This window comes from Protopterus annectens, chromosome 2.part1 (genome assembly GCF_019279795.1).
Source record: "Protopterus annectens isolate FY-2018-M chromosome 2.part1, PAN1.0, whole genome shotgun sequence".
Classification (NCBI taxonomy): domain Eukaryota; kingdom Metazoa; phylum Chordata; order Ceratodontiformes; family Protopteridae; genus Protopterus; species Protopterus annectens.
This window is the reverse complement of record NC_056729.1, coordinates 914,453,544-914,476,230: the sequence shown is the minus strand read 5'-3', so window position 1 is coordinate 914,476,230 and position 22,687 is coordinate 914,453,544. Positions and strand designations below refer to the sequence as shown.

Here is a 22,687-nt window from a genome sequence, read left to right as displayed (position 1 = left end):
AGTTTCTGAACTTACAAAACCAGGACAGAATCCATTAACTGACTTTTTCCAAAATTGGTTTGGAAATTGGGGAACAGTACTTATGAATGTCTTAATTGCTATATGTGTTGGTGCCATTATATTCCTACTGTTGGGTTGTTGTTGCATTCCTTGCATCCGAATGATAATATCAAGTGTATTGTCTGCCAATGCAACTAAAGCTTATTATTCTGAATATACAGAACACGAGTCATGCGAAAAACTGTATGAATAAAATGTATTACTTATTATACAAAGTGTTGTAAGGGGGGAAATGTAGTAAGAATCTTTGTGTTCAACATCTTTGTATCATGTATAGTAAGGGTTAAAATGTGAAATTGCATTGCGTGCAAAGAAGAAAGTTAAAATAAGCTGTTTTTCTTGTAAAGAATTTGCTGACCAAAGAGGAATGCACAGATGTTACCTTGGTCCAGGCACAAGCTTATCTTGTGACTGACCTCTGACCATCTAAGGCTCCAGTATGTAAATTTATAGCCTTGACTGAAATTCCTTGTCTAGTAACCAGCTACTGTGTACGTGCAGAGAAGGGTATAAAAACCCACGTGAAGTGTACAGAAATTAGACTGCTGACATACCATATACTTTGTAGCATGTCTCCATGCATGTAAAACAAACCTTTTTGCTTACTTTTATCTGCATGATTCTTCCACTATATGTTAAGAGTATTAAAATCTTTTGACATCGACCCTCATGGCCTGCTGACAAAGGGCAAGAGCAGGTTCCTCCACGTTTGCTGATGTAACACACCGCCAACATGTTGTCTTTCTGAGCAGTGATCACAACTGTGGGGAAGGAGTGCTGGAAGGCCTGCATTATTAGCAGGACTGCCCTTATCTCCAGTACACTGATGTGACAAATTGGACTGTGTCAGACATCATGTGCCTTAAACAATCTTCCATTCAAAGGGAGAGGGATAAAAGGATGGCCTAAAGAAACCAGACTAGAATTTAGCCACCACTGAATATGCTGTTTGCAAATCCCAGCGAGTTTGACAGGATAGTGCACTAGATAAAGAATGGACCACTGGACAAACTGGATCCACTGTTATACCCTTATGGAGAATCTAGCATGAGACACGAGTGATTGATGCTGTTACAGAGCCCAAGAAACAAAAGGATGGATTTTGATGGCAGACTTGTGAGATAGGACATGTGAAGCCTGTTGGAGCAGGGTCCTTACTCTTGACACGAGAAGTTTGTCAATCTATGTTGTGCTGTCCAGGTGGCATCCTATGAATTCTATGGTTTGAACTCATGTTCACTTGGACTTCTCCAGGTTGATCATGATTCCTATGTCTGACCACAACTGCATCAAAGAGTTCCTGGCTTGGATTAACAGATCTCTTGTGGCAGCAGTTATAAGCCATGCATCTAATGAAGGGAATTCTTGAAACCCCTGCAGCCCGAGATGTGCTTCTACCATTACCGTGCACTTGGTGAACACCCAGGAGGGCTGTGGTCAGTCTAAAGAGCAACACTCTGAAATGAAAATGATTGGCTCCCAGCCAAAAACAAAGGAACCTTCTGGACTGCCTTGCTATCTCTTGACATGACAGTGGGCATCTTGAAGATCCCAGCACATCCGGTTGTCCTTCCTCAAAAGAGTCAATCTGGACTGAGCCATCCCTATCCTTAAAGAGCACTGTTTTATGAACTGGTTTAACTCACTGAGGTCCAAAATGGGCCCGAGATATCCATTTTTCTTTGGAACCAAAAAGAATCTTGAGAATACTACGGATGTTTGCTGGTTTGGTGGGACCTCTTGAATGACTCATTTGTCTGGCAGCCCTGCTATCTCTTGGGCTACTGCCTTTATCTGGAGGGATGATGCACCAGCAAAGCCTTCTTTGGGATGGAAAAAAGGAGATGCAAGAGTCTCTGGTTATTACTTTCAGCATCCATGAATTAAGAGGGATGGACAATCAGGCATGAAAGTGAGGAGATAAGAGCACTCTTCCTCCTTCCTCCAGCTGCCTGCAGAGTGCAGCAGTTGGGCAAACATTCAGGAACACTGGAAGGGTTTGTCAGCAAATGGACCTCAAAACTCTTGGTTTTGCACGTTATATCTGCATCTACAGCATTGTCCATTGCAATTCCCCCCTTCCTCTGGAGGGTTAGTCTCCAGAAGGGTCCTGTGCAAAGCCAAAACACTGGGACTTTCAGAATAATAATCACTTCCCATCCTTTAGGTTTCTTGAAAAAAATGTGTGTGTGTGTGTGTGTATGCATATATATATATTACACACACACATATATATAGGTTCATAGGTAGGTACTAGGCTATTGGCCCTAGGGCCTATATAAGCCTAGCCAAAAATGTACCCTGACTTTCGCCACCCAAGAAAATTATTTTCCTGTGCCCCTGTCGATCAGAGCCACAAAAGTGATCCCTGGGGTGAATTTCTCATTTCCCATCCAATCATCAAGATTTTTCTTGAAGAGTGCTAATGAGGAGCTCTGTTTGACATAGATAGGTAGTCTGTTCCAGAGTATGGGAAGTCTCTGGGACAGAAATCTATCCCTCCAGCATGTTCTGTTTATTGTGATGACAAGGTTTAGGTCCCTAGAGCGTGTAGCTCGGAGAGATTGGGATTTCTTTAAGTGAAGCATGTCCAACAGCTCTGGGTTTGACATAGCTTTGTATGTTAGGCAGAGATCGCCCCCTGAGTAGGCGATATGCGATGGAGTAAAGCTGTAGTTTTTTTGAGATAGTCTGTGTAGGGCATCTGTTTGAGGCCAGTAATCCTCTTTGTGAGGTATTTCTGTGGTCTTTCCAGTTGTTGTAGAGGTCTTGTGAGGTACATACTAAAGGGGGCGTTGTACTCCATAATGGGTCTAATGAGTGATGAGTAGAGGGGAACAATGACCTCTTTTTTTCTGGATGAGAACCCTTTCGTGATGAGATGAGCCACGTAGAAGGATTTCCTGACCACTGTGGCGATGTGATTATCAAAGGAGAGACTACTGTCCACCTGTGTCCCAAGGTCTCATCACATTTTCAGCATTAAGTAGACTACCAGCTATGTGGTAGTTCATGGGTACAGAGTTTTTACCAAAGGGGATGACAATACACTTTTTGGCATTAAGCTACAGGCCATGGCTTTGACACCAGGTATCTGTCTCAGTGAGGCCCTTTTGTAGTTTGTCCACATCGTCAGGAGTTTCAATTATGGCTCCTAGTTTGCAGTCATCTGCAAACTTTGTTAGCCAAAGACCTTCTGTGCTAGCCTGCACTTCAGAGAAGTACATAACAAACAGGAGAGGACCCAGGACTGAACACTGTGGTACTCCACTTGTCACTGGTCTGAAGTCGGATTTGTAATCCGCTACTTTCACAGTGTGAGTTCTGTCTGTGAGCCAGTTGGCAACCCATCTTGTGACATAGGGATTTATACCTAGTTTAGTGAGCTTATCTATAATTCCAGAGTGGGGGATGGTGTTGAAAGCCTTGGTGACATCTAGATAAGCTGTGTGAACCATTTTACCCTCATCTATGGCTTTGGTGACTGCTTCAAAGAAGTCAATCAGGTTTAGGAGACATGATCTGCCTTTTACAAATCCAAACTGGGTAGGGTCCAGAGTTTGGAGATTACCAATGTCTTTATGTGTTCCATGATAATACGTTCCATGGCCTTGCAGACCAGGCTCATCAGGCTAATGGGGCAGTAGTTCCCGGGGTCTGTCGTGTCTCCCCCTTTGTGGAGTGGGACACCGTCGCGGTGCGCCATTCAGTGGGTACAAAGCCTGAGGTGAGGCTATGACTGAACATGGTACTTAGGTAGGGTGCCAGTTCATTCTGTAGTTCGTGTAGAACGCAGCCTGAGATACTGTCAGGTCCCATGGATGCTGTGTTCTTGGCTTTGGAGTGTGTGTTTTTTACCTGTGAGCCGTGATTATAGGAACTTTGCATTCTTCCGGTATAGAGATGGGCCCTCTAGGGGGTGAGAGGGGGGTAAAGTTAGCACTGAACCTATCTGCTAGGATGTTGGCAATATCAGTTGGTTCTGTATATTTAGTGCCATTGTGCTGTAAATCAGAGCAGATCTGAGTGTTCCCATTGAGATTCTTGACATACTTGACATAGCTATAGAATGCTTTGTGGTTGTCTTCAGAGTCAGTGGCAATTTTGTTTTTGTAACTAGCTTTGGAGGATTTTATGAGGGATCTCAGCTTCTTACTGAGGTTGATCCGGGAGTTCCTCCAGTCATGGGATTTTACTCTTTTTTGCAACAGTTTCTTTCTTCTGTTGTAGAGTTTGTTTATGGCAGAGGACCACCAGATTGGCTTCCTTTTTTTGGAAGATAACATTTTGGTTCTACTAGGGATAGCATGATCCGTGCACTTGTGTAAGTGCTTATAAAGTGCATTTGTGTAGGATTCAGCAGTCATACCTCTACTGTCCGCCTTCATGGGTGTCATGAAGTTTGCCACTTCTGTCTTAAGAATTGTGAAGGTGGCTTTGGAGAAGTTTTTTACGATGGTTTCCCTAATTGGGTGTGGGGGTGGGATGTGGATGTCTAGGCTGATTAGCTTGTGGTCGGATCTGACCAACGAGGAATTGACCTCTGGTGTAGAACACCGGTTTCACATGTTGGTAATGACCAGGTCTAGGATACTGCTGCCCCTGGTGGGAGTGTGAATAAGCTGATCCAAGACTTTGGAATTTATGAATTCTAGAAAACGTTGAGCAAAAGAGTTGGTACATGAGTAATTTTCCCAGTTAATGGTGGGGTAGTTGAAATCGCCCATTATTACGGTGTTGGGTTGTACCCTAATACTTTCCAGTGTATCAAGAAATGGAGTGGGAATCCTGGGGCATGGTGGGGGGGTCTGTAGCACGCTACAATTTGGATTGCGGTCTTGCCCAGAGTTAGTTGCACTTGGATAATCTGGGATGCATTATGCTGTGCAACTAGCCTGGAGGTGTGGATATCCTTAATGAATATGGACATGCCTCCACCTTTAGTGCTTCATTCTGGGTTAGGTGGCCAAAAGGTGTGGTATGAATTGTAGCCTGGTAATGCAGGGGTGCTCTCTGGAGCTTTGAACCAGGTCTCTGTCACTGCACAGATGTCAATGTTCTCCATTTTAAGGAGTGCCTCGAGTGAGTGCATTTTGAGGTTTAGACTTCTAGCATTGAGTAGCATTACCCTCAGATTTTGCTTGCTTGTACCTGTTACGGTGGTGAATTTGTCATTTGAACCTTGCCTAAAAAAGCACTGTGTGTATATATGTATGTATATATATATATATATATATATATATATATATATATATATATATATATATACATACATACACACACACACACACACACACACACATTATACATATACACACACACACATATATATATATATATATATATATATATATATATATATATATATATATATATATATATATATATATATACACATATACACATACACTCACACACATTTATTGCATACACACACACACTCAATACTTCATACATTGTGCTTTTACTAGTAACAGTTATACTCTGAAAAGTAATGCTCATAGACACAATCTCACCACATCTACATGGCAGAAGGTATTTAAATGCAAATATATTTAGTACTCTCTTACCAAACTGATAAACAGATTGACTAAGTAGCAAATGCACAGAAGTATTCTCTTCCAAACAATCTGACAAGCTGTGTACCATGACTTGCCACATGTTCTCAACACAAACAGAAAAAACACAAGTATCAATGTTGTCTCTCTCACATTTATATCATTCATTAACAGCAATTAAAGTCAGCTCCTGATCAATCTTTCTGTTTGGATGTATGACAGCACTCAAAACAGGCCGCTCGAAATTTTACCTTACTGTGCCCCACACAGTTTTGTTTTACCTGGTACTGCGTGCAATGCACTTTGAGAACACACATGCACCGCTGTCCACCAGTACTGCGTCAATGCAGGAAAAATACTCACAGCAGACTGAGCAGCTGCAAGTTAAAATGCTGGTTGGCGTTACCAGTCATGTGACTGACTTTCTATCCAATTTGTATTTGGACACACAATCTACTCATTCCTGCAAATTATGACTTACACAGCCTGTGACTAAATGAAGCTGCTTTTGTTTAATATGGATATGTTGCACAGTTACTCAAACTTTCTTTTTCATACAAACTCTTTTTTGGTGCTCCATCTGCTAAGGAGTTAATAAAGAACAAGTAATTAAAGTCTTGGTTAATGTATAAAGAAATTAGACACTTTTTTATACTGTTTTACTACCAGAGTGTTATAACTTGGCACTCTTGTTTTTTTAGCAGGCTCATTAATGTACCCCTTTGGAGCACTCAGTAACTAGAGGGATTTTAATTCACTTAATTCAGTTTTATAACTAAAAAACAGCACTACCAACCATTTAAACTGTCATTCATAAGGCTGTTAACAGTCTGCATGCATTTAACAGGCTATTCTGCAGCCTGTACTAATGAGTGGTTTCTGCCATGCTCTGACCATTGTATAATACACACAGGCAGACATCAACCAGTCAACATAGACGTACACAATAGAAGAGAAGGCTGCTGGGGTGCATTTTCTGCATGTCAGTGATGAAAACTGGCTGAGGTTCCAGCACCCTTCTTGAGTACAGGAAGTAACTGAAGGAGGAGTTATAAGCTATATTACTTATGTGACATATATTTCAGAGGGATACACAAAGTTTACAAGCAACATAAACTAAAAGAAAATCACTGAAAATCAATGTACAAACAAAGGGCCAAGGTAAAAGTGCACAAAAAATAACTATAAAAGGCATGGAGCTAGGAATAAACAAATTCACAAAGGGAAGTGAGACACTTAGGAATAGCAGGTATTTCTAATCTCTCACTATCAGGTTCCGTCCCCATTAAGAAACACTCCAGCATAGTACAAGCAAACGTCTGGGGTATGCCTGTAATGGTATGCACTGAGGTCACTGTCTGCATTCATGGAAGGTTTGGCAGTCTGTTCTTCAAAGGTCAATAATATACTCCACTGCTTCTGACTCTTATGTCGCAAACATGTTTAAGTGCAGACCACCACACAACCAGTGCAAAATGCTACAGAAGTGCAATGGAAAAGCACAACTCTTGTTTATGGATACATGCCTCCCTCCCCCCATGAATACCACTGCCAATTCTAAATTCTCATTTGAAGCACAACAGGAAAATAACTGCAACGCAGGATAGTCCTTTAAGTTAACATAAAACTGATCAAAATAACCTGCAGCTAAAACTCGCCATTTTAGTAATAAAAATATGGACACTTACTGTTGATATGGTCAATGTAATAGACACCGATCTGAGGGTCATAGGCAGCCTCCCAGCCCCATGGAAGCTCGTCTCCCACACAGTCTGCAAATGACAAGGGCTTTGTTAACCTAAAAAATAAAAAAGGAAGAAATGTAAAATCGGTACAAGTTATTTTTTTTCTCTCAAGAATTACATGGCATTCCATAGTTGCACTCACTTTTTTATATATAAAAATATATATATATATATATATATATATATATATATATATATATATATATATATATATATAAAATGGAGAACTGGTATACCTGGAAGGATTAATGCTGAAGAAAATGAAATGGGACACAGGCCCTCTGACTCAGCATTACTCATATGAAATTCATTAACTTTCTTCCAGCACACTTAAGAAGAACACAACTGCAAAAGTGATGTTATCTATTTACCTTTGCATAATGTGCATAAAAGCATACGCTATACTGAACCTTTACACTTAAATATAGCCAGCATTAACTCCCACGTGCATACCTGAGGGTGTGTGTCTATTTTAGGTGACATTCAGTGTAAACTTCAGCAACGAAAAGCTAGCCACATAATGAAAACTTGCGGACAGTCTGCTTTTTTCTGTTGTTCCTCCCTGTGTTCTTGTACACACACACACTTTTTTCATTTTAAAATCTGGCTTTGTGAGAAAATATACCACCTGAAGCTACCTTACTGTATTTCCAACCATGGCAATGTTCTAAGAGGTGCAATGCACAATTTCTACAGAGAATGAGGCAGCTGTGAGAGCAGCCAGTCAAGTTTTTACACACAACAAAGCGACACCTTACTTTTCAGAAGCAAAATACACACAACTAGAGAGATGTAAAAAGTGGACAGTATCTCTGACTGGGTTCTTGACATACACACCTGGTCACATTTTTTTGTCAGCTAGACTGTTGCTAGTTATAAAAATTCACCACCAAATTGCTTTAGGAGTGCTAAAATCTCCAATACCCTAAATAAGATATGCTATCAGTCTACCACTTTATAACAGTAAATAAACCATTGCCAACATATGGTGCTAGAAACCCAGAGCCTAACATGTGACAACTGTGACCTGCTGTATGAATTTCAGAAATCAGCACCTCCAGAAACTCCTGCCACGTGTTTCACATATTAGGAAGTGTATCAGCTCTCTTAATCCAGTTTCAAAAAATGAAGGTAACCTAAACTTGCTAGTCTCTGTATATTCCCCAGACATTCTGATATTCTAAAAATCTAAGTAAGCTGTCAAAACTGCACACATAAATGTTCATTTTTTTCTGAAATAAAGGTCATTCTCTTCTGGCTTGGCTGCAGCAACACATACATTCCTGACATTTTGGTAGCGTCTGAAACCACTTAGGTACGTGACCTGTATTCAAGACATCCCTACCACATTTTTTGGTATTTCCAGTCAATCAGAAAGATTACACTAAGTGTATATTTAGTCCTGCTCTTTGTCGTAATGTTTATGAATCCCCCTCAATATACAAGACTGTAAAAAATCAGCAGGAAAACTAAAATTAGGAGGAAGAAGGTGCAAGTTATGCTTGTGTTGTCTGTTCAGTCAGAATGGTGTACATTTAGTGTGTTTACGAATACCAGGGATGGTTTTCCCTTCAGGGTTATTAAATACAAAAAAGCTGGTACTGGCACTGTTATTATCAAATCTGACTGTATCTCTTGGACAATCCACAGTGCATAACCTCATCAGTGCACACACGCTATTACTTTTTTACAACTGGTAGGAGAAAGTAAAATCCTTCAACGGTGATTTTTCTATACGCTCCACCCTCAATCCTCTGAAGATGCAACAATTGCATCTTTCTAGTGTACTACTAGTTATAGTGGGTTTAAACACTGACTGAAATACATCTATGTTCATATCCTATAAACAAAATGCGTAGTTTGGCCCAGTGAAATGTTCTGCTAACTAGAACGGACAAACTGCCTAAAAAGTGTGTACATTAGAATTGAAGTCACATCCACTCCTAACCGTGATAATGCTAATTTCTTTTGCTGCTCACTTTCACGTGTCCTTGTACTGGAGTTGGTCCAAAACTGAAAGGACTACCACTTTTATTGTACACAGAAAACAAAAGTCGACCATTCACTTTAAGCATTCCATTTGCCTGCCCTGTAATTCCTCTGAGCTGATGATTCACTGGAATCCTTTAAAAATATTTTCTTTCCGTTCCTTAGCTCCATGACCTCCAACCTCCGCTGCAGACAAGCTAGACACTTCTTATCCCCATGGATCACAGACTCAGCAAAAATGTAAATGCAACAGTGATACAGCCTGGAAGCTCTCTGATCTAGGTAAATCCTCATAAAAGTAGTCAGTCCTTACACACACACACACACACACAGACACACACACACAGACACACACACACAGACACACACACACACACACACACACACACACACACACACACACACACACACACACACACGCACACACACGCACACACACACACACAAAGAGGGCTTCGTTTTATAAAAACAAGAAGCTTTACAAATCATGACTTGCACAAAAAACACCCCATACATTTTTTTTTTGGGGGGGGGGGGAGGCACAACTTCCTTGCCAATAACAAACTCCTAACTGACACAGTAGTCCGAGATCCTAGCATCATGGTCAACAACTACCTCTTCTTTTAACACCATGAAGCCTCGGTAGTCAGAAAATTCTATGTAGTCCAGCTGATATATCTAAGGTTCATCTAGGTAAAAAATAAGTTCTCAGCTCTAATTAGACCAATTAAAGAGTGCAAAACCACCTCTGGTGTGTGCACCTATCCTGACTCCACACACAGCTGGAACTGGACCACAGGTAAATCACTCACATAATCCAGCATGGAGATTTATGCCTTGCATTCTGTGCCATTAAAGACACTACCCTACATAATCTCTTGCACCTCTGCAAAGAAAATAGTTTCATAAAACACTCAAAACTAAGAATTTAAATCTCCTCCAACCTTAACCTGCTGCAAAGACTGACTATGCAGTTCTTAACATCATAAATAAACATATACATTGTGAAAATATAGGTATACATACTTACATTAATAGAAAACAAACCATTAAACATTTTTCAGTTTCATGCATTATACATACATGTTTTCTTTAACAATTATCTTTCACTCCAACATTACATACTTTAATAAATTTCTGCCCTCCCTGAAATCCTCCCTCCTGAACATTCTTCTAAATGTACTGTTCCCACAAATTCCATTTACTTCTAGCAGTTTGCAACTTTCTTTTTCTAAACATCTCCTTTACAACATTTGGCACGTTGGTTAAGGTTGGTTTAGACTTTGGCTTTAATTTTCTAGTAATTGTTTTTGGAAGCCAACAGCATTAAATGCAAGTCTTACTATGTCTAGCAATTCAGTTTCTATAACCCAGCTCAAAAGAACCATTTCATTAGTTACAATAATTGATATTCCAAATACTTCTGACAAAGTAGCCTACAGGGAATTTTTTAATTCTGCCAACTTGTTACATTCACAATATGCTCCCAATTACCCCTCTTTTTCCCATCGGTCCTCCAGCATTTGCTATCCACCAGAGGAAAAATTATCTGAAGTCTGAGTGGGTATAAAAATAACTACTCAAACACTTCAAAAGCCTAGAAGGCTTAGGATTTTTGTTTGGCTGCATACTTGGGAGCCATACAAACGTCTTCCCATTGATCATTTGTACATACATTTTTCCATTCTCACAACATTTGTTTCCAGCCTCTTCTAACTGACTATTACAGTTACACCAGGCATCATTTTATATGCCCCAATTTTCCCTTCAACAGCAGCTCCCATTCTAGACTTGACTGAAAACTCAAGCAGAGCTGGTCTTTCACTAAACACTCCCCTGTACCTCCATCTACAGTCTCATCAACAATCCCTGGTAGGGAAGGCAGTCTCCAACCTCAGTCTAAATTTCTGTTTGGACTTATCCTATTCTATTATCTTTCCCTCCCTTGATATTTGGTCCCAGTATCTTGACTCCTTTGGTATATTTCTACAATAAATTCCACTGCCTTTAATTTCTCTGCCCCTACTTGTAGTCATCCATATTGGTAAAATCTCTTTTCAACAATCCTGTTTTGGCTTAGTTTTTAAAATACTTTCTACTACTGTATAAATAGTTCAACATCATTTCTTTCCACTTGGACTTGTAACCTTCAGATTATGTTACATATATATGAGGCTTAACTGTGTACCTATAAAGTACTTCTTCAGTTTTAACAATCCTAAACCAGCTTGTTCTAAGAGGAGAAACAATTTCCCACTTACTTCTTGCTTTTTTTCCCTTACCAAATAAACTCCCTCAATTCTTTATTATGGGCCACAACTCTTCCTCTGGCTGGTAAAAATATGCTTGCTCTCTATGTAATACTAAAGGGAATGGAAACATTTTCACTGTGCATACCTTATTATCCATTTCCACAAACAGCTTTCAGCTTCTCAAAATTTCCATCTTACCCGGTTTAGTCTCATCCCCTGCTGGTAGCGCCTATGTGCCTTACGGATAGGGGCAATCTGTAAGATACTCAAGGCACAGACACAGAGCCAAGTCATCTTCTTGCCCCTAGAGGCCATATATTAGGTACAATCGAGTTATATTAGCTAGGCTTGTAAGAGCTCTTAAGCCATTATCCTATTAATCTCCTATGAACCTATAAACCAGATATTTTTGAGTCTATGGATTAAGAAAGGGTAAGCAGCTAAGTACTTCATCTCATCATATCCTTATAAATATTGGTATCATTGAACAAGTCACATAGGAACATAGTTGTCAAATGCTTTCCTCCCCTCCACAAAGCCGTTTTGGCAACACCTTAGCCATTCTCTTAGCTAATGCAAACAATTTATAATCATGGTTCAGATTTTAAACTGGTCTATAAGAACCTGGTTCTGAAAGATTTCTGCCCTCTTTGGGTAATAGAGCCACCACATCTTTCTTTCAACATGCTGGTATAGTCCCTTGTTTCAAATCTGCTGAACAAACCCTTCCTGTGGAGTTTAGGAGGGAAGAAAGTGATAACTGGAATACCACATGTTCCTGGAAACTTCCGTATATATTATCCAATGTTTATCTATCTCTGCAGCAAACTGCCTTTATATGTAAAACAGCATGAAGACGCATCATGAGAGTAGATATGGACAAAGCATAAATGGTCTCTAAACTTACTCCCCCTTGTAAATCCTAAGATCCAATGAGGACTGATTTTGGTATGAATCTTGGGCATGAAAAGGAAATTAGTTCACAAGAACAATACCCTTATGAAAAGCATTGTAAGGAGGACCGAAGGACAGTTTGTAGAAGTTATAGCAACCAGAGAGAAAGATTTCCAATTCAAATATTTTCAATCTGCTTTGCTAAAAGGAAACTGAAGGACAGTTATGTTCTCAAAAGTAAATCCTATGGAGGAACAGAATGCATGATCACAAGGCAGATAAGGACCACTAAGGACAGCCTTACAGACAGTGATACCAATTAGATGTTTAGCTCCCTGATGAAAAGATGAAATGGCACCTAAATGAAGGCGCAGCTTAAACTAATATCAAAACCTGCAAGAGGTCAGATGTAGCTGAAATAGGGGCAGTAAACAGCTCTAAAACACTCTTTAGTAGTGGTCTATATGGAGAAAAGTATCCTTTCAGGCAAACGTAGGATCTTTCACACCCTGTCTAGCCATCAATGTCACTTAAACAGCAATACAGTTAGCTGAAGTAAAGGGTCTATGTGAGGCTTGCTAGATGGGGGAGTCAAGAGGTTCCTGACTGGACAGACTGGCTCTCTGGAAGATAAGGCCATTAACATAGGGAACCAAAAATGCAAAGGTCAATATGAGGATAAGAGATTAACTTTGGATTTCTTCAGCCAGACATTCTGAATGAACTTTAAGATCAGGAGTAATGGGAGGAAAATTTAAAAGGAGTCCTGGAGTTCACTTCTAAACATATGTCCCCCCTGTTCTACTGAGCCTTGATAAACTCCTCCGCCATCTTCTGGTAATCACTCTATGGGCACAGAAGTGCATCTGTTTGATGTAGAAGATCCTTCAGGCAAATGCCTAGAAGGAATGAGAGTTTCTTCATTATCGGATGCTGAAGTCAGAAATATCAGCTCCCATAAGCTTCCTAGGAGAAAACAACAGGAAAAGTGGAAACTCTACCATACCGGCAGAAGGAACAGGAGCCATCTCCTCTGTCCAAAAGTTTGTTAGAGCTAGCACATGAGGAGAAATCTAGGTATTTCACTCCTATTCTTATCAATCTTGTCAGTGGGATCTAGCTTGCATCATTTCCTAATACATTTTTCCTTTCTGTCTTTCACTTGGTTTGACAACTTTGGGTTTGGCCCCTTGAATACTAAGGGGATCGACGTTGGGTAGGAACTCTATGCCAAATCCTCATCTGGAGAGGCTTGCTCCAATTCTGACAAAAGCAGTTTATTTTCTCTAGCCTGAACAGTGCCCAGGATGAAATTCACAAATACTGCACTACTCATTTAAATGTTCCACTCCACAACAATAAACAGAAACAATGCCTATCCTGAAATGGTTTTCTGTGTCTACACTCTCATTTTTAAAGCCTTGCTATCCGTGTCTCAGTCAACAAAAGATATACTAAAAAAGGAGTAACAGTTATCTACACTGCCTAATCTAAAAAAAGATGGAAAATGAACTGAGTTAAAACCGATCAAACTTTTTTGCTGTATTGTTACTATGTTTAAAAAACACGCACACAAAGGGCCTGAGGGGAGAGGAATGCATTGTACTCGTACAGAAACTGCATGAAATATACAAAAACTCAGTTGGAGCTGCCTGGGAAATGGATTGCAAAGTAAAACAAACACAGTTGATTAGAAAGCAATGAAAGAAGAATTTAATTTCTGAACTACATCTCACAAAAACATGAATGTTAAACAATTTTATTAAAGCAAAATAACTTGACAACACATCCCTCAACAACTTTCATCCTGTAATGCCAGCCTACATTAAAAAAAAGTTAGCAGACAAGTACACAAACACAAAATGCCTGGATAAGCAGAGCTCAAATGGAAGACCAGCAGGTAACAAGCAATTAAGCAGTTCAATCATCCTAAGATCTTATTCACAAACAGTTGTAACCATTTTAATTGGGACATCATGCATAGAAAGAAAAGGTCAGAGAAGCAATCCATCCACATTACTCCAAACTGCTCAAATTCAACACAGTATAAATTATTAAAACTGCACGCAAGACACAGGTAGGCAACTGCCTGCTTATTGTGCACAGAGACTGATTAAAACATCCTGTAGATGACTACAAACACAAACGTATATCATTGCAGGCAGGTCACAATTAAAACACACACACACAAATATACAAACCCAACACTTGAGGTGTTTCACCAGTCCTGTGCTTTTACTAATTCTCTGTTCAAAAGAAAAAAAAATAGTAAAAACAGATGACCGTTAAAATTTCTGTTCAAAAAAGCAACTACAGGTGACCTTTAAACTGTTAAGAGGACAATTAACCAAGAGACTGCTGGTGCTTGCGTTTCTGTGTTTTTTTCAGGCATACCACAAATGCAGTCAGGAAATCTAAAAAAGTACAGGCATCTCTGTCATGGAGTATTTTCTAGGGCCCCAGATCACTGTCACTGATGATGTGACATATCGACCTCATGTGTGGTAATGGGAAAAAAGGCTTATGGAGGAATGAATTATCTAATTGATACTGTAGGTCAGAGCAGAGTGAATAAACCTCAAACGATCACATAAGGTAAAATATGCATTACATACTACTACAAATACCAGAGTGCATGTTTTATATGCAGTTTCAAAAAGCAAATTAAATACCTCTTTGAACACTATTCAACAGAAAGCAGCCTCAGCAGCTTAACCGCTGAGAGATGCATCTGAAGTGCTGAGTTTACCCTTAAATACAACAAACATTTATCTATCGCTATGTATGGTACAGATATAGTTTTCTCTCATCTACTTAGACTGCTTTATATTTCCTTTCTGAGTAGTAACCACACCAAGTCTGGCAAATAAAACTTATGCACTTACTGTAATTACAGATATGTAGCAGTGTGTCCATCGTTGGTAAAATCTAAGACTAATACTGCTGACTTAAGGGCTGGCCAACACAGGGCACAGTCTGCTGCTGCCAAGAACCTTTTCCCAAGTCCCACAATGACCCACACCATTCTCCCATACCCAGATCTGAGGTAGTCATGTCAAGATAACTGAAAAAGGAACCCCTACCACAGTAAGACCAACTTGGCTGAGGTGGTGGAAAGATGTGAGCTGTTACACAGGATGAACCCACTTTTACAGATTTACCGATATGATGAGCACCTAACTTTTGAATCTGAAAGTAGTGGGGGATCCCCCATAACCTCCAAGACAGTGTCCAAGTTCTTCCATATGGATGGACCCTAGGACAGGATGAACCTAATAACATAAGCCTCAAAAGAGTATAGAGACCTAGATGCCAAACATAAACATTTTATGGGTGTAGTCTACTGATCAAATATAATGGGATGTCCACGTTGTGTTATTTCATTACACTCAAGAGCTGCGGAAACCCAATGCAACATAGCTACATTCCATTGGTCTGTCGCTGGCTTTGTCCCCTTTTATGAAAATATTGGAAAACTCATTTTTTTTTTTCCTTTTGACCAATTTGTAAGCAGTACATGACTGGTGAAAAAGCTCTACTTACTGTAAAGTGATAGGTTTGCATTTTCTGTTTGTGATGCGTGTGTGCAAGTTCTTCCTTAAGGATGGGCCCTAGGACAGGATGCTCCTAATAACAGAGGCCTCAAAGAATTAACTGGACCTAGATGTCAAATACAATTTAAAATGCTTTACAAAATTATTAAGGGATGACCATGATCAAGCCACACAAACACAAAGTAGAAGTCCTAAAAAAGCAATGGACATGGTAGCTGGCAGATGGTGATTTCTTATTTTCAGGCAAGGGTTTTTTGAATTAACATAACATTTAATGCAATAAACAATCCATCTAGTATGGGTAACTCTGAGACCTAACTTACGAATTTATAACAATGAGAGATGAAAAGCTGTAAATGCTTTGTAGGGGACTTGGTCTTGTCAAGATGGCATCATAGTTGTATGTGAATATTCAGACAGTGCCAATAAGAACTACTAAAGTAGCATAGACAAAAAAAAAAAAACAAATATCTTTATTCAAATTAGCATCAGTCGCTTTTTTGTGTTCACAGGAGAGGCCCAGAAGCTCCTCTTTTTGCACCATAATTGACCCATTTGCTCCATGTAAATGAGAGCCCTCTCTGACCCACTCATTCCTCAGTGAAAGAGAGAAGAGGGTGTGAGGGTGTTAGGGAGTGGCCCAGTCCGCCGATCCTGTAGACTTGCCCTATCATCACCCACCTCAGCGGCTTGATAACTGCCATGAGAGCTGCATGCACACTTCAATGTATAAGCAACCTCTCAACCAGGTGATGCACTGCTTGGACCAAAGATGTACTAATCTCTTCATACTACCGGTGATACGTATTCCTGCAGGTGTCACCAATCCAGTGAGCAAACCTGCCTTCTTTCCCTGACCCAGGCCCTCCAGTACCCATGTTAACTACTCAAACACTGGTTGCCTGGGATGCAGTCAAGGCTTTATCCCTCTGTACTACAGGGCAAGGAGATTCCTTTCCTAGTTTGGGCTTAAAAAAATAGAAAATTAATCATAAAGCTAGTCGATATTTAATAGAAAAAAAAATAAATCAGAGCCACAGAGCAGCTGTGTAATTCAGAAACTCTACTGGCATACAATTTCCTCAAGGAGGAATAATTTAAACACAGCAGTAGCTGCTGGTTTAAAGGGTACTAGTGTACGTTTTTCCAGACTAAAGTACAGGTCACATGGAGGCACTGTGGTTATAACTGTGGCTAAAAAATGCCTTTTTGGGGGGTGGGTGGTAAGCCTTTGGACACATTCAAGAAAGCCATGAAGAGCCATCCTGACCTAAGTGGGAATTAGAAAAACCTTAATTGAAAAGACCATCAAGAAAGTCTCAATTAGCAGGGGCAGGAGCAGAAAAGGGATTCAATACCTTAGTCTCGGCCCAAGCATCAATTTGTCCCTATATTTTTTGGGGGTGGGGAGGGATACTAGGGTTTTGAGAACCCCAACATACAGATACAATTCTCCCAGAAAAAATAGGATTAGTAGCAACTGCTGCAAACAATGAAGACAGGATACTGGATACAAGGAATGACCATCGGAGTAACACCTGCTCGACAGATAGGACAGCAAGTTCTTCGACAGTCACAAAAACTAGTTATACCAGAAGGCAAGGCAGCAACAGGGAGAACTAGATCTGCTGCAGCCAGTATGGAGCTATGAGGATGACTTTCTCTTTGAGCCATTTTACCTTGCTGACAAACTCTGTCATCAGCAGAAATGGAGGAAGAGAGTAAATAAATGCAGTCAGCAACATAAATGCAACACTGTCACTTACACTCCTTCCAGTGAGGGGAGTACGAAAGAGTCCTTGTAGCTGTTTACAGACATGGAGAGAGCACATTAAGGCTTCACCACTTGACAAAGACCCTTCATGGCACTGAGGGGTTGACAGCCATGCGTAAGGAATAATAAGCAGGCATCTTCTCAATTTGTCTGCCAAAGAAATCGACTTCCAAGATGCTGTCACAAAGAAGAAATAGCAGAAATTGGCCCATTTCCACACTCTCGCAAATTCGCAGCACAAGGTAAAACATCTGAGCTCTCCATTTATGTCATATAAATGCATACTATCCATATGACTGCCAATGATTCCTGAAAGTAGTGGAAGGCCTGAGGGGACAGCAGAACTGCCCCCATTCTCCAGTATGCTGATGTAAAGCTAAAGTTCATTTGACAGACACCTTGAACTGTCAAGTCCACTGCAGTGACCTACCAAGTGAAAGGCCAACACATCAGTAGTAAGTGTCACTAGGGGAGGGGGTTTAATAGAACAGACTGCCTCGAGGAGATGCTAGCTTCCCTACACTACAACAGATTTGCAAGCATAAGAATAAGAAACGTGGGTCTCATACTTTATCAAGTCTGCATTCTGTGACTACTGCACCAACAGGATCCAATATAATTCACAAGACGTCTGCTTAGAAGTATCTTGGGAATCACTGCCACCATCAAACCCAGAACTTTAAACATATGAATGTTTTAACCTTGGAAGAGTTGAGAACAACAGAAACTTTGGACATCAGATCCTGAGCTCTGTCCATGAGAAATGTCACCTTAGCTGCAGTCTACAAATGTAAGGTGCAGAAGTGACTGCAGCACAGAACTGGATGCGCCAACTGTAATCCCATTTCCTCAGAGAGCAAGATGGTCTTGTGACAAGGAGCTGCCTATGCAGCTGTCCAGGTAAGGAAGCATCCTGGTTCTCTACAAAAGCATATGTGTCACTCCATGGGCATGCATTTGGTGAGCACTCAGGGAGCGGAGGCAATTCCAAATGGGAGCATAGTGAATTCCCAAGACCACTTATCAATTTCCACATGCAAGTGTTCTGAATGCAAGCAGTCAGGAGTAATATTATACTAAATAAAAAGAAACTGTAAAACTGTGTGTACACATAATATAAGAGGTAATACTACTTTTTGTTTCAGATCTCCGCATCTGACCATTCAGCAAACCAGGAGAAAATGATCACATTAGTTTCACTTCTTTTAAAAGACATTGGTGTTTATCTCACCTAATTTGGGTTTCAAAACATTTGCACTAGGAAGAAAAGATTTGTTTAAAATAAACTACACGTTAGCCAATGAAGATTTGGAATGGGTATCACCACCAACTTGCCAGATTTCAGTAGCACTAAGACAGCACCATCTCCTGAGGAGGTGTACTGAGATACTGCTGAATACCAGCAGGCGGTGCTATAACACACTATTAAGAAAAAATATATATAGTTGATGTTCCATCACTAAGGAGCTGTGTCAAAGTTAACATAACACACACTTGTACCTCTCAACCTAACAGCACAAGAAATCTGTACAAACCAAAAATAGTGTGGGGGGAGGCCCAAAAATAAGGACAAAACTAAAATACTGTTCTTATAAACTTTTGCCATTACTAGAATAAAATGTTTTGTGTTAGCACACATTTTCTGAGGGCCTTGAAATCTGAAACTCAAATGTACATCATTTAGTGGATTCACTCTTCAGTGATTTGCCGGAAAACCACACATTTTATGAGGAACAGACCAAAAATATATGGCAAAAATCTGGAAATTCTGTGAAAATCTGGGTAGCTGTGAGGTATGTCCACACTGCACAAAACAAGTGCTGTGTCAAACTAATGCACCTCATACAAAAGTCTCAGTCATGTAACATACTTTCAAAGATTAAAGACTATTACAAATCTACTAAGCAAAACAGAACATTTCTGCATTTTCAGTTCCAGCTACTCAAAGCTCAAATTAAAACAAGCAACGTCAAGCAGTGTCTTGCACATTTCTATAATTTTCGAGTGTTCCCACAATTCAATCTCTTCAGCTTCCTAATTAATATACAACTAGAAGTAGAACTTTCCCTACACACCAATGCTTTCCACAAAACTCCATCCTTAACACATAAAAGTAATGGATAATGGATACTCCCTTACAAAATCACATGCTAATATTGTAATAGACTACTCTATTAAAATTATAATCAAATCAAGGAAATAAATTACAAAAAAAAAAATATATGTTTTCCAAATGCCACTAAGAGCTTGTGGCTTATCAGTTCTACTCCCTGTCTACTCATCTTTTTAATTCATAAACTATCAAGACTATAAAACAAGGAATGCAAGGTTATGGTACAACTTACCAAGAATCACCACAGACAATAGTATACAACTGTGTCATTATGATGCAGTTACCATTAAAAACAATGTCATGTTTCCTGTATGTCTGGACCACTCATAACTGTTTCACTCCTTCCCTAAAAGCACATTATTCCTGTACTATCCTGTGATGCCCGCCACTGCTACCAATATGTGATGGCCACCAATATGAGTCGCCCCCACGCTGAGCCAGTAATCAAGGAGCCTGACTTCTCACCACAGACACTGGAGAGGGACATGCACTTGGAATAGAAATGGATACACTCAGCATTTCCTGATGCAGACCTTTCTGCATCAAGTACAATTTCCCTTAAGAGCACACAGGGAAGACACTTGAACCGGAATCTGGATGTCTCTGTATCTGTCTCCCTCCAGGTCTCCAATAAGACTCCTCACTGGTACAGCTGTTGGGTTAGGTCCTCAGCAGTGTGTCCAGTCCAGGTCGTACAGCACCCTCTCTGTAAACCCAGTGCTTTGTGTCCCTGCCCCAAGTAGCTAAAGCAGCCCGCACACACAACACTCAGACCCACCCACCCACACACCTGGGAAAGGCTGGCACAGGTTTACTAACTATGCCCCCTTCTGCCTAGACTATAAGGCAGTTATCACTGCCACCAGACACTCCACAATCAGCTATTCTAAGGCCCTTAATAAAGGATGTAAAATTATACTGTGTAATATTAATACTAATACGAATGGTAGTAGTTGACCAAGACAGATAGGCCTTCTGGAGTGGCCCACACAGTGTCATCAAATAAATACAAGTACTCTCAATGGTTAGATACTTTCTACAAGGACCGCCCACAGTAAAAGTTTTAAATATATTTAATAATTAATAATAGAAAGGATTAACATTGATGGACAGACTCTTACAAATAAATAAAAAACAAACACACTCTAAACTAAGCTTCACTATATTCCTGACTGAATCTAAGAGAATTTTACTGTTCCCTAGTTAAGTTACTAGTGCAAGGCAAGATGCTGTGGGTGAGGGTCTTTCTAGTCAGGATTCCCAAACAGAATACTCAATATTCTGAGATTTCTCTTTTTAATATCGGAAATATAATTTCCAAGAGGGCTGGCAGAACTACCTCATCTGGTCACCTGACTCTACAGATTCTCACAGTATTCCCCATTGCAGCCGAGACAGGAAGTTAGCACAGACAGCTACAATACACATATAAATGTTTATGGCAGTGCCTGTTGCCTCCTTTTTCTTACAGAGCTAGTGAACAAAGGCTTTTTTCCAGATCAATCATCTGTGGTCCTATTCAGCACTATGGTTGATGTTTTAATGGTTTAACAGCTTATTTATATTTCCCTTATTTTTCTTAAAGTAAGTTAACTTGTTAACCTCTTCTGTGTCTGTATCCTCTATCAAAACATATACATTTAATTCAGCTGCAATAATATATGTACATTTATTTTCATTTCAGCAGGGTGCACTGTTGATACAAATGTATTTGTGAGGTTTGCTTGTGTTAAAATGTAACAGAAGCATCTGTACAAATCAGGTTAATATACAAATGGCATACAGTTCTAATACATTTGTAACACAAGCATCTTGTATAAATCAATTTGATATTCACAGGACATAACATTATTTACAAAGCTCCAGCTGGCTATGCTGGCACTTGCCCAAATCACAAGAAATAAATTACAAAAAAAAAATGTTTTCCAAATGCCACCAAGAGGTTGTGGCTTATTAGTTCTACTGCCTGTCTGCTCATCTTTTTAATACCCAAAACATCAAGACTGTAAAATAAGGAATGTGAAGTTATGGTACAACTTACCAAGAATCACCAAAGACAATAGTATACAACTGTGTCATTAGGGAGCAGTAACCATAAAAAATAATGTATTTCTTGTATGTCTGGACCACTCAACTGTTTCACTCCTTCCCTAAAAGCACGCTGTTCCTGTACTATGCAAACCTCATATATATATATATATATATATATATATATATATATATATATATATATATTATGCCACCAAGGGCTTCTAATGCAGAACAAGCAGTTACTAAAACACACCGAACTAGAAAACCCAGCTAAACAGACTTCTAAAGCAGGTTAAAAAAATATGAAGTATACAAATACAACCAACCCTACCACCTTGGCTTGTGGCTACAGCCTTAGACTGTACAAGGTTAGGTAAATAAAACTCAGTATGTACAAAACACTGTTGCTGGATAACCAATGAGAAATTGCCACAGCAATGTGAACAGACCAATAAGAAATTAACATAAATATATAAATAAAATAACTGTGAAATCTCTTTCAAAAACTAATAAAGTACTAGGAAGCAGGTAACATTTAGAGTGTAATTAAAGACATTGATCTGAGTACAAGTTCAACAACAAATAATTTTGTATTCAGCTGCTTCAAGATGTTGGCCAATAAAGTGAGGAAAGCCTAGCATTGCTGTCTCGCAGAATTTCAGAGAACACCTAAAGTGAATTAGAGAGTCTGCACATCCTCCACATTTGTAGGTGGGT

General features: G+C 39.7%; 1 protein-coding gene across 1 annotated transcript in view; it reads right to left on the bottom strand.

The window, feature by feature from the left end:
• WWC2 (WW and C2 domain containing 2) overlaps positions 1-22,687 on the bottom strand; it is a 1,656,421-nt gene that overhangs the window by 1,249,822 nt on the left and 383,912 nt on the right. Inside the window, exon 2 of the mRNA XM_044062544.1 lies at positions 7,307-7,416. Coding sequence (XP_043918479.1) covers positions 7,307-7,416 — 110 coding nt within the window. The remainder of the gene's footprint in view (positions 1-7,306; positions 7,417-22,687) is intronic.